We start from the raw sequence: 13,902 nt of genomic DNA on the forward strand, positions 1-13,902 counted from the left end.
TCTCAGTATACCGCGAGCTGTAGCTCGCGGTATACTGAGCTTAGGGTGATGGGAGGATGCTAGTTTGTGTCCTCCCGTTACCCTAAGGAGAACTATGGGGAAAAACACTGACCCCATAGTTCTCCTTAAAGTAAATAGATACCAAATGCATCAAGCTTCAAAATTGCATGTGTGTGAAATGGTGAAAAACTACAGTAAACAAAATTGTCCTTAGGCAACCCTTTAAAGGCCTAAAGCCTTTTTGTGTTATTAGTTTAGCGTTAACAGTAAATGATTGTTCAGAATTATTGATCTCACTCTAGAGTTCATGGCAATACACAACATGCGTGGCACAATTGTTGTTTTTGTACTTAGGCACACCTGACACGTGTTTGCATTTGCATGTGCCTGGGAAGGGGACTTTAACCGCTTCCGGGCCGGCTGTTGTAATTAAATGGTCAGCATCTTCCTGGATGTAACAGGCCATCAAAAGAGGTTCTGTTGGCCATCAAAAGACGTCCTGTTGGCCCAGCCCACTTGCGCTGCCCAAATTTAGCCGGCTGATCGCTTGTATAATGTGCCGGTCTGTGCGCCCACTCCGCAGTCCCCCCTCCGCTGGTCCCGAGCTCCGCTGTGCTCGGTGCGAGCCCAGGACCAGCATGGTGGCTTTGTGAGAGGGGATCAGAGGGAGATTGGTACACGATCTCCCTCCGATCCCCTCTCCGGTGTCAGAATGCGGAAGTGATGTATGTTACATCACTTCCGCATTCTTGTGTCACTCTTCAGCTTCAGAAGCTGATAAAGCAGATCTATGCTTCATCAGCTTCTTTGGGGGTCCCTAGGTGACATTAGGGGTTCTTGGAGACCCCTGATGTCTCCATAAAGATAACTGTCACATCCTCTTTGTTATCACATAGAGGGTTTCTTAGCCCCCTATGTGATAACAATAACGTTAAGTGCAATTTTAAGGCTTGACATGTTTGGTGTCTATTTACCCGGCGTGCCCCTATCTTTTACCTATATTTTACCAAAAAACTGGGTAATAATAATTGTTTCCTAACATAATGTAAAAAAAACTTTTTTTTTCAAAATTTTCAGTAATTTTTCCTTAATATAGTAAAAAATAAAATCCCAGAATTAATTAAATACCACCAAAATTAATTTCAGCAAAGCGTTGCATGATGGAATAAATGTCAGTCAAAGTACCGCATCGCTGAATTCTGAAAAATGGCCTGGCCAGGAAGGGAGTGTAAACACTGGGTCAGCAAGTGGTTAAAAAAAAAGTTTTTTTAAAAGTTTTTTTACCTTTATTTTTTAAGCCATTTGTTTCACTTAACGTTACTGCCATCACACAAGGAGCTCACAATTTTAATCAATCCAGAGCATACAAAATGAAATTACCAATATAAGAGAGTTTGCACTTGTAAGCAATGCACTCCAACACTTGTGGAATGTGGCATAGGAACCGTTCTTCAAAGCCATCATTATTTCAATAGATAGCATGTTGAATATTGAAAATATTCAAATATTGAATACTTCTATGAGTTCAAAACTTCTATGAGTAACTTCCAAAATTAAGGTAAACACTAATCTCCATATGCAGCTCAAAGATTTGCAGTACCCTAGTACAGGGCTCAAAATTTCAAGTCCTGAGCTACTAGCCAGGCCTTAAGAGTTACTCGCCACCAGTCGCGCCACCTGACCCCTACCGTGCCCCGCCCTTAACTCCGCCAGGTCAGTGGTGTGACACAGAGAACAGAGATCAGTAACAATGCAGAGTGCAGAGGCCAGTGGTGTGATGCAGAGTACACAGGCCAGCAGTGTAATGCAGAAAAAAGCAATGTATCCTTCATGTCCCAGGTGTCCTGCTTCTCCCGTGCCGGACACCTTCCAGCCAGTAGCAGCTCTGCAATCTTCCTCCCAGCCTATGGCAGCTGAGGTGGGCGGAGGAAGCTGCAGGATCCGGTGTTCTATTGAGATCTCTAACTACCTCTGGTGCTCAGAAACAGTGAGCTCTGTACAGTGAGCTTTCGATAGAACACCGGAGTGAGGAAGTATATGAATCAGTGACCCTATAGCACACCAGTGTCTCCAACATATTGGTGAGATGTAATTAAAGTTAAAGCAAGCAACTAGTGTTGCTTAGCCCTTACAAAAATATCAGGCTGCACTGTATAAAGTAATTGTTTTACATGGTCCACGATATATAGTTCCATTTTAATTTAAACTGTTCTGTGATCAAGCTGACTAAAACATGTCAACCTAAACACTGTGGTATTTCAAAACGTACAGCGCTAACCGTCCTTCAGAGGTGCATATAAGAACTCCGACGTTCAGGTCAGGATTTAACAAGTGCTAAAAAATTAATAATTAATAAAACATTCAGTGAAGGGGTGTGTCTCAAAATATTCAACTTGAATCGGTTGTGTGAACAAATAAAGGTCATAACACATCAAAACAGACAATATATAAACTTATCTAATAAAATGTAATAAACTGTGAATATATGTATCATGTGAAAGTGATTCTTGTTAATAAATAATGAACGTACAAACAATGTGTACCATTTAAATAAAATAAAATAAAACTTTTTTACGATGTATGTGTGAATAGTCCAAATCTTTTGTAGTTTTTTTAAAAAGTCTTTAAAAAATCCGTAAATGTAAGACACTTCGAGACATTTTTTCCACATTTTTTTTTACACTTTGTTCTTTATTTTTGTCTTAATTTTTGTCTTCATTTTTGTCTTCATTTTGTCTTCATTTTGTCTTCATTTTGTCTTCATTTTGTCTTCATTTTGTCTTCATTTTGTCTTCATTTTTGTCTTCATTTTTTCTTCATTTTTTCTTCATTTTTTTGGGATTTTCGTTGGACACATTATTGCACCGAATTTTCACTCTCGAAGTGTCTTACATTTACGGATTTTTTAAAGACTTTTTAAAAAAACTACAAAAGATTTGGACTATTCACACATACATCGTAAAAAAGTTTTATTTTATTTTATTTTATTCAAATGGTACACATTGTTTGTACGTTCATTATTTATTAACAAGAATCACTTTCACATGATACATATATTCACAGTTTATTACATTTTATTAGATAAGTTTATATATTGTCTGTTTTGATGTGTTATGACCTTTATTTGTTCACACAACCGATTCACGTTGAATATTTTGAGACACACCCCTTCACTGAATGTTTTATTAATTATTAATTTTTTAGCACTTGTTAAATCCTGACCTGAACGTCGGAGTTCTTATATGCACCTCTGAAGGACGGTTAGCGCTGTACGTTTTGAAATACCACATCCTAATAGGGGCTGAGTGCCTTTTGTTCAGCGGCTTCCACTACCCTTTTAGAACAATTTATTTTTATCTATTTATTTTCATCCAGTTTTATCCAATCCAACTTTTATCCATATTGTATTATTCTTAGTATTTCCATTAGCGCAAGTTTTTTGCAATTATTACAACCTAAACACTGACCTTTTCCTTCAAAGATGGTAGCCCAAATAGATCTACCACCGTTTCGGGTGTGTGTAGAGTGTCTAATCCTACAAAAATTGGTGCTATTGATCGAAGACTACCTAATGTTTATGAGTAACTTTAGTTTCAATTGGTTGACCACATGAAACATCAGACTGCACTTAGGGCCTAATGCATAAACATGTTCATTCTAAAAACTGAAGTATTTTCCCCACAACCACCAGTAAGATATAAACAAATATTTTACAATACAAATATTTTAATCCTAGTAATTAAATCAAACTGTAGAAAGACAAGTTTGTAAAATATGACTTTGTAAAATCAATTTGCTTTTGATGGATTTATTTGTTTCCCTCTTTAGGTGAAATTGACAGTGGGGTAGCCAGTGAAACATGGTGCTACAAAGTAATCTGCAGCTCAGAATGTAAAATAGATGTCGAGAGCTGGAGTTGCCCTACATTAACCACCACAACCCCACCAACCTCTACTGCAGAAACTACTACAACAATTATCACAACTACATCACAATCGACAACAACCCCAGGAACCACTACAACAACACCCACTACAACTACACCTGAACCCCCAACACCAACAGGAACCAGTCCTACAACAGAATACACAACAACCCCAGGAACCACTACCACCACAACCACAACACCCACTACAACTACACCTGAACCTCCAACACCAACAGGAACCAGTCCTACAATAGAATCCACCACCACAACTACAACACCCACCACAACTACACCTGAATCTACAACAGAATCCACAACAACCCCAGAAACCACTACCACCCCAACAACAACACCCAATACAACTACACCTGAATCTACAAAAGAATCCACAACAACCACAGGACCCACTACCACCCCAACAACAACAACACCCACTACAACTACACCTGAACCTCCAACACCAACAGGAACCAGTCCTACAACAGAATCCACCACCACAACTACACCTGAATCTACAACAGAATCCACAACAACCCCAGAAACCACTACCACCACAACAATAACACCCACCACAACTACACCTGAATCTACAACAGAATCCACAACAACCACAGGAACTACTACCACCCCAACAACAACACCCACTACAACCACACCTGAACCTCCAACACCAACAGGAACCAGTCCTACAACAGAATCCACCACCCCAACTACAACACTCACCACAACTACACCTGAATCTACAACAGAATCCACAGCAACCCCAGAAACCACTACCACCACAACAACAACACCCACTACAACTACACCTGAACCTCCAACACCAACAGGAACCAGTCCTACAACAGAATTTACCACCACAACACCCACCACAACTACACCTGAATCTACAACAGAATCCACAACAACTCCAGAAACCACTACCACCCCAACTACAACACCCACCACAACTACCCCTGAATCTAAAACAGAATCCACAACAACCCCGGAAACCACTACCACCACAACAACAACATCCACTACAACTACACCTGAACCTCCAACACCAACAGGAACCAGTCCTACAACAGAATCCACCACCACAACTACACCTGAACCTACAACAGAATCCACAACAACCACAGGAATCACTACCACCCCAACAACAACACCCACTACAATTACACCTGAACCTCCAACACCAACAGGAACCAGTCCTACAACAGAATCCACCACCACAACTACACCTGAATCTACAACAGAATCCACAACAACCCCAGAAACCACTACCACCACAATAATAACAACAACGCCCACTACAACTACACCCGAACCTCCAACACCAACGGGAACCAGTCCTACAACAGAATCCACCACCACAACTACACCTGAATCTACAACAGAATCCACAACAACCCCAGAAACCACTACCACCACAACAACAACACCCACCACAACTACACCTGAACCTACAACACCACCAGGGACCAGTCCTACAACAGAATCCACAATAACCCCAGAAACCACTTCCCCCACCACCACCACAACAACAAAAACAACACATACTACACCATCTACAGTCCCTAAAACTCCGCCACCACCTGGCTGCCCATTTGAACCTTTTCGCGAGGTAAGCAATTTCTTTGCCTAAAATATCTTGAAATATTTAAATATGCATGTTGCAAACCTACTAGAGTTGTGTGTCTTGTTATTCTTGATTGAAGACTAATAATACATTAAAGCTGACCTCTAGGCAAATATAAAAAAAACACATGAATGCAGTTATGTAATTTGTAATGCATTATTATAGGTATTTTCAATGCAAGCAGTGTAATTATTCAAATTTGACAAGACAGCAGCCTCTTGTAGTCCCTGCACTGCAGAGCTCATAGTGGAAGCGGACACAGCTCAAGGAGCCAAACAGTTCATGTGCATTCTGATTGGAGGAGAACGCAGAATGACAAAGAGATGAGCTCATCACCCAATCAATCATTCTTTTACTGTCCAGGCACAGGCTGGGGGTGGGTACATAACAGCCTGAACTCGAGAGAAATGTATTGAATAATGCTAGGAACAATTTACTAGAGACACAGACCACAGGCTGGAGTTTACTACAAGAATGCAGATGCTGCAGAGGACAAAACTGTTTAAAATTGTCCAGCAGCAGGAGAGTTTTAATCAGGAACAATAGAATAACTGGTGTATGCCTGAATTTGGTTTAAACTATGGGGATAGGGGGTGTGGTGAATTTGTGTGATGTAATGTGAAGTGGTTTAGGTGCACACTGTTCTTGCACCCATTTTCTTTTTCTTTCAAACCATGCAAAAATAAATCAATAAATACATAGAAGAAAGTATCTAAGGTGTTGACAATTGAAGAGCTATCAATCAGTTGTTGTGGGGAGATATTGGTCCTTAAAAAAACATTTTTTGGTGTACACAGGCAGCTTTGCAATTTGAAGAACTCAAGCATAGTTTGTTAAAGTAGATGTAAACCCAGTGTTAGGGTGACAGCCCCTGGCGGGTGACACGAGCTTACCTGAGGGGTGGAGTCTAAGTACCAACCGGTGTTCACCAGAGTTCCTGATGGTGGAGATGGGCTTGGTTGCTTGCTGGTTCCAGGTCAGGGTTCCCAGGGTTGCCCTGCCAAGGGATGGATGAGAACAGGAGGGCTCCAATAAGGAGACAATAGTCAGATCCAGGCAGAGTTTAAGGCAGACGGCCAGCAGAGGGTGGTCGGGATGGTCCAAGGTCAGCAACGAGTAATCAGAGGATAAACGCAGAAGACAAGAGCATAGTCGGGTCCAGGCAGAAGATCAGGGCAGGCAGCAAGCGAAGAAGGGTCATACAGTCTGGGTCAGCAACGAGAAAACAACAGAAGTATTAAGCTCTTTTACAAACAGGAAGCAGGCAAAAAGACACAGCACCAGCTCCTTGCAGAGCTAATGCTTAAATACCTCTCAGAATCAGAGGCGACACACCCAGCCTCACCTCAGGGTACACTGGATGTCCTGGTCTGAAATCTGAGGCTATTATTAGCCATACTGGCCTGGGTCCTATGAGATCCATTAGAGGTAGTAGCGGATCTTCCGGAAATCCTAGCTGGGATTCTCAGAGGAGAACGGTAAACCCTGACAGGTACTCTGAGCTTACCATAACACCCAGCCACTACATTTTCATATGCTTTAACAGCAGGGGATACAGAAATAATCTGTCACCCGTCGTTAAATTGAATGGGTGACAGCTGTCATTTGTAAATGGCAGATTAGCGATTCCTGCTGAAGGAAGTTCTTGGCACAGGAATCCCTTATCGCACCTAAAATATAGATGTGAATGGCCTGCATATAAAATATATACTTGATGCTAGGTCCACTATAATTACATCTTAGTTTATATAACTTCCAACTTAAATACTTACATTGACAGTTGTATATACACTATAAAGATACATTACATGGCCTAAAGCTTGTGGGCACCTGACCATCACACCTGTAAGAGCTGGTTGAAATTTTTTTTAACCCAAACCATGGTCATTACTATAGTTACCCCTCTCTTTACAGCTTTAACAGCCTTCACTTTTCAGGAAATGGCTTTCCACAAGATGTTGGAGTATGTTTCTACTACTTTTTTGTGCCCATTCTGCCAATAAGAGCATTTGTGATCTCAGGTACTGATGTTAGATGAGATTAATAGGCATTCCCTGTTCAGCAGGGTTACATGCCACGCACAAAACTTGTCGTAGCATTCATGATTTTCTGTTGCAGAACATCACGCTGGAAGCAGAAAAGGTCTTACCTATGGGGTCACAGAGCTGTGAGCACACATTTGTTTAACCACTTCCCGGCCGGCCGTAAAAAAAACGCCGGCCAGGAGCTCTCCAGATCTGAGCGGGCAAACCACCAACCGCGCTCGAGCGGCAAATACCAATATTTGAAAACAGGCAGCGTTTATATACAAGCGATCCGCCGGTTATAGACCTGGCGGATCGTTTGTATGGGGAAGCTAGTGAAATTTCTACAATTATTTACCCGAGGTGACCCCGTCTTTTATATTTTACCAAAAATATGTGTAATAATCATTGTTTCCTAATATAATGGAAAAAAAAAGTTTTTTTCCCTAAATTTTCAATAATTTTTCCTTAATATAGTTAAATACCACCAAAAGAAAGCTCTCTGTCCCCAAAAAATGGTATAAAATTCATTTCAGTACAGCGTTGCATGACGGAATAAACGTCAATTAAAGTACCGAAGCGCTGAATACTGAAAAATGGCCTGGCCAGGAAGGGGGTCTAAACACCTGGTCTTGAAGTGGTTAAAATGTCTTTGTGTGCTTTAGCATTACTCAGACTCAGCTGACTTTCTGACCACTGTCCTTATAGAAGAAAGCAATACGTTATTTCTAGTAAGCCTAATTTAGCCTAAAATGGCCAATCGCATGATAGGCTAATATAAAAGTTCCCAGATTGCAAGGATAACTTGCCACAAACAAGTGGCAGGGTTAAATTGTAATTCTTGTTAACTTGCTATACACATTCCTGGCAAGCTGTAGACTTGCAGAACACTTGCAGCACAAGTTCTAGTTGACACTTTTTGAATTTGTGGCAAATTTGCTTGGCAAGTCTACAGCAAGAGTCTTGCAGGTCTTAGCAAGAGCTCTGCAAGCTCACTGGTCTGGGTCTGGAGACTTGCAATGCAGACTTGCTGTAATTGTGCAACAAAATTGGGAAGCTTGCCAAGTCTGCAATAGTTTAGCAAGTCATTTTCAAACTTGCAGCTCAGTTGCTTGCTATCTGGGTTTATGACTGTTATAGGTATGATTTTTGGTTATATAAAATTAACCTTTTTTAAGTTCTTTAATCTTTTATAAATGGAAAAGAACAGTATACAGCGCTCATAAGGGCACCTAAAATAGTGTAAATTATTTCTGCACATGTAGTGGGAGTTGGGCTATATGCATTTGTAAATTATACTAGTACTTCTTTAAGATACAATATGTGTGTAGTATATAATGTTATTTTTCTTTGATATATACAGATCCTTTTGATATAATAAACATTCTGAAATAAAAAAATAACGACAGGGCATTTCCTTGAGATCAATGGAATATTATTTTAGACCACTTACTGTATCTAGAATTGTAAAACTTATTGTGGTTGAATAACTTAAGGAGTAGTGACTGTTCACTTAAAAAAAATAATATTCACTTTGAGTAATTCATTTTTACTTTGTTTAGTAAATAAGGTAAAGCTAAGTACACTTTAAATACTTAGGGGGTTATTCACTAAGGCAGGAGAAGTGAACAATCTAGGCCAAAATAGCTGATTTGGAAAGATTTTCCAATTCAAATCACTTTCCAGTTCCGCTTTGTTGTCCTAGATTGTTCACTTCTCCTGCCTTCTCCAAACTCTTCACTCTTTTGTGAATAACCCTGCTAATAACAGGACTTGTGAGACAAATTTAAAAAAAAACACACACCCTGAGCTTGTTCTTCTATTGCGGTCATGCTATGCCTGACTCTAAGCATGGGGCAGTGCTCTGCAGTTGCAGCTGACTCTAGTGCTCTAGTGCTTCTCAGGTTCCTGCTTCCATTAAAGGAGGCACTGCACACATGCTTTGGAGCCTTTTTTCATTTTATCAAAGCATTCAATATGGTTTTACATAGCAATCTTATAAAGTTGTAGAAACCTTGACCTAACCATTGGTTGGATCACTGGATACTCAGCTATAAGATTGATATCAGAGTGTAGTTGTAAATGGGGTTTATTTTCAACTGAGGTATGTCCCTAATAGTGTACAAAAGGTTTCTCTACTACATCCTGTTCTCTTTGATCTGTTTGTAGGTGATGTAACTGAAGGTTTGGTGGGTAAGGTATGCCTTGTTGCTGATGACACAAAGGAGTTAAAATGAGTGGTTATTCCTGGAAGTGTTTGTAACATGGCCCTGTTATGAATAAGGTTCAGGAGGGCAGTATTTTCTATATGACTCTGAGATTAAAAACACAGGGACATGACCTTAAACTAGAAGGAAGAAGGTTCAAAACTAACCTTAGAAAGTAATTTCTTTTATTTTGCTGAAAGAGTAGTGGATGCTTAGATTAGACTTCCAGCAGAGGTAATGAGTCACTCAATAGTAAGTGAATTTAAACATGCTTGGAATAGTGATACTGTAGGTCTGTACTCAAACAAAAAGATTAGAAAAAGAATACCAAAAAAAAAGCAAACAAAATCCCACTGTTAAAAAAGGGTAGACTGTATGGACCACTTGGTCTTTTTCTGATGCTGATCTTCCATGTTTCTTTGTATCTGGTGACTACCACTGATTGTATAGGCCTCTAAAAAACAGTCTGTACCCTTTTCTGATGTGTCTGAGTAGGACTGGGAAGCTTTTTTGATTGTTGTTGGCATGCTGGTGGATGACTCTCTTTCTAGCTCTAAATCCCCGCTGTCTCTAGGTGAGGATCTCTCCCCAGAGTACTCGCAGGCTGCTGCTATCACCCCCAGCTCGGAGGGAACTTGCTCTTTGACAGGCCTTGACTGCTATAGGCCATGCTGGTCTCTTAACCACAACCACATATTAATGATTTTATGTATAAGAACTGGAAACACCTCAAACAGTTTCCCCCTCCTAGGCTCTTCATTATGTCCTACCATTCGGCAGAGACATTTTCTGCAGAAGTGGTCTACTCCCCCATCAGTAGACACTGTTGTTTCAACATGGTGACTACCCTTGCAGTGGAGGATGCTCTCTTATTTATGGACCCCACAAACAAACAGCTCAAATCTTTGTCCTGGTTCATGTTTGTACTCTCAGGGTCTACTGTGCAGTCCAGAATCACATGGAACAGATAGCCCATACGTTGAACTGTTGAACGTCATGTGCTTGCTATATACACATATCCACTTTTTCTGTACACCGTTAATATCTTGGGTTAATTGGTGGGCTATCCCACTGATCCCATTGATAGTGGCTGACTTGAAAACAGTTGCTTTTGCTCAGTTCCACAGCTGAATACTCGGTTGTCATGGAAAAAATGTCTCTTGTCTTTAAACAGGCCACTCTTAGTACTGGACCAATCTTTTGGCAGGGCATCCAGTTTAGACCCAGTCAAGCAATGCCAGCAGTGATGTATGTTAAGCATCAGGGAGGAGCAAGAAGGCTCATTGGGGGAAGAGAGTTTGAGTTTGTTCTGGCCTGGGCAAAGTGGTACTTTCCAGCCATCTCCACTGTGTACATACCTGGCATGAAAACTTGGCAGGCAGGTTTTCTTAGCCGGTAGCTCTTAGATCTGGGGGAGTAGTTCCTGAACTAGGAAGTGTTCCTGGACCTTTGTTGTTTTTGGGTGACTTTGGATGGGGATCTCCTAGTGTCTTGATTTAACACCAACCTAGACAGGTTTGTCTCCAGATCCGAGGTTCTGCTGGTGGAGGTAGTAAATGTACTAGTGGCTCGGTGGGATTGCTACACTCTGATCTATGCATTTTTTCTCATGAAACTACTTTGTCACCTGCCCCACAGGATTGAGGAAGAGGGCCTTCTGATGGTCCTCACAGCACCGAAATGTCCCAGGAGAGAGTGGTACACAGATATTTTAAAGTTACTTGCAGGTACACCGTGGGCTCATCCAGATTGTCCAGACTTGCTTTCAACCTTATTCCCAGTTGCTAGCTTAAATGGTATAACTTTTGAAACCCAAGATCTAAGAGATGGGCAATTCAGACTCAGTCATCCCTAAGATGCTTAATGCAAGTCCACTTTCTCTATGGTGTATCATCAGACTTGAAAGGTATACTTTAGGTGGTGTGAGTCCAAGAGCTTTCACCCCAGGAAGTTCTCTGTGCGATGAATTATCTCATTCTCTCAGCTGGGTGTGGAACAGCATTTGGCTTTTAGTACCATCAAGGGTCAGATCTCTGTATTGACTATCCTGTTTAAAAGACTTTAAAACTGTGGGGGCTTCTGCTGTATTTTGGCGCCAGATCTGTAAGGCTGCTACCTGGTCCTCTGTTCAAACATTCTCTGAGTTTTACTAGGTGGGTGTCTCAGCCTCTCATGCCTGTTAGCCTGTGATGCCACCCTTCTTTAGACTGATTTTGGATGTCTCAGTTGTTTAGAATCCCGTGTCCCTAAATGAACAATAGAGACAGTAGGATTTATTACTTACTGCAAAGTCTCTTTCTCAAAGTCCATTTAGGAACAGAGTTCCCAGTCCTCTTATGCTTAAGCAAAATACTGACGCATACTGATGTATGCGTGTGTGTGTGTGTGTGTGTGTGTGTGTGTGAGGCTAGTTTACAGATTTTTTGTTTACAGTCCTTATGTGGCAGCATAACCAAGTTGTCTAATAATCCTACCATTTGCCCTCAATAGACTTCAAATTAAATGATTTTACAGTAAATACAAAAACCCTATTTTCTGCTAGCACCCGTTTGGATCATTGAAGTGAACACAGATTAACCTTATAACAATAAGCTCCGTGGAGATTTTCCAAATTAATATTTACTTTGATAAGTGAATAGTCCTGGGTCATTTATTAAATCAACACATATGTATTATATGGCTGTGGATCCTGGCCTAGTATCCTTGGCCTGTATCCAATGGATGATGCAAAAACATAAACAAGTCATGCAGATATTATCCAGCACAGTGGTATATTATAGCAAACAGTTTTGTGAGGAATATTTTACTGACAGTAACAATTCTGGGTCCTTTTGTTTCTCCAGCATAATGAAACCTGGATGCTGTGTAACTGCACCATGGCTAGATGTCTTGAAAACAACACAGTAGAGATAGTTGAACTCAAGTGTATCCCTCCACCTCCAATAAAATGTGCCAGCGGTTTCGCACCAGTACAAGTACTAGATGATGACCTATGTTGCTGGCATTGGGAGTGTGACTGTAAGTATTTTTCATTTGCATAATTTCAGTAACTTTTTTGACCTATCTATTTAATACAAACATACAATCTGTGTTTTTTTGGTGTTTGACTGTGCAATAATACTAAGGCATCCAAGCATCTGGGATCCAAACACAAGCCCCACAATATTTGTTTGTAAATTTAAGGTGCTTTTTTGTAGGGCTGCGGAAATTAACGATTAATCCCTCGGGTCTTCCCTCGGAGATCCGGTGACGTCACGGACATCGACGTCACTGGACTCCTCCTCCCTTCCCCAAGTGGCTGTCGGCTAACTAAGGGAAGGGGGGAGGAGTCCGGTGATTTCAATGTCCGTGACGTCACTGGACTCCTCCCCCTTCCCTTCTTTACCCGATGGAGCTGCTTGGGCCGGTGAGTACACATCCCGGCCGGGAGATAAACACTTTTTACCGGAAAGGTTTAATCTGCTCAATCGAGTAGATTAAACCTTTCCCTGCGATCGTTTTTTTTTCTGACATCGGGAGCCGCGGCCTGACCGTCAGTCAGAAAAGAAAAAAAAGGCATACGATTGCATAGCTAGATTCCTATTGGCTATTGCACTTTGCAATAGCCAATAGCAAACTAGCTAATGCACCCGCCCACTGCATATCACGATATTTTGCGCATGCGCGGTATTGGTGCGGCTTCAGGTGACGTCTCTCAGCTCCCGGTTAACCTCTCGTCCTGGAAGTCAGACAAACCCGAGAGAAGTACACCACAGTAAATAAAATGGAAATAATTTAATGTTCCTTGGGCGGCCCGATACCATTTGATCCACGGACCGGTACCGGTCCGCGGGCCCGGGGGTTGGGGACCACTGTACTAAGGTACCAAAACAATGACAAAGTTACCCCAGAGAAATGTCATACCAGACAGGCCTGGAACAGCAGACGGAGGCGTCTGTGTAAGGCCTACATGACAGGGGTTTAGAAAGGCAAAAGGGGTTCTGCGAGGGTTAATTTGTCCCTAGCAATAAGGGAGGTTAAGATGGGACACTTACCTGATTGCAGAGAGGAGGAGTGTAGGCGGATCCCTCAGGGAAGAAAGTTCCAGATCCAGAAGGAGTCAGCAGCATGGAAGCAGCA

General features: G+C 41.4%; 1 protein-coding gene across 1 annotated transcript in view; it reads left to right on the forward strand.

The window, feature by feature from the left end:
* The window catches only part of LOC108793933 (mucin-2-like), a 147,204-nt gene that overhangs the window by 111,545 nt on the left and 21,757 nt on the right, over nucleotides 1-13,902 (forward strand). Inside the window, exons 49-50 of the mRNA XM_018564895.1 lie at nucleotides 3,829-5,537; nucleotides 12,627-12,801. Coding sequence (XP_018420397.1) covers nucleotides 3,829-5,537; nucleotides 12,627-12,801 — 1,884 coding nt within the window. The remainder of the gene's footprint in view (nucleotides 1-3,828; nucleotides 5,538-12,626; nucleotides 12,802-13,902) is intronic.

The sequence above is a fragment of the Nanorana parkeri genome, unplaced genomic scaffold (genome assembly GCF_000935625.1).
Source record: "Nanorana parkeri isolate BGI_ZX_2015 unplaced genomic scaffold, ASM93562v1 scaffold792, whole genome shotgun sequence".
NCBI lineage: Eukaryota > Metazoa > Chordata > Amphibia > Anura > Dicroglossidae > Nanorana > Nanorana parkeri.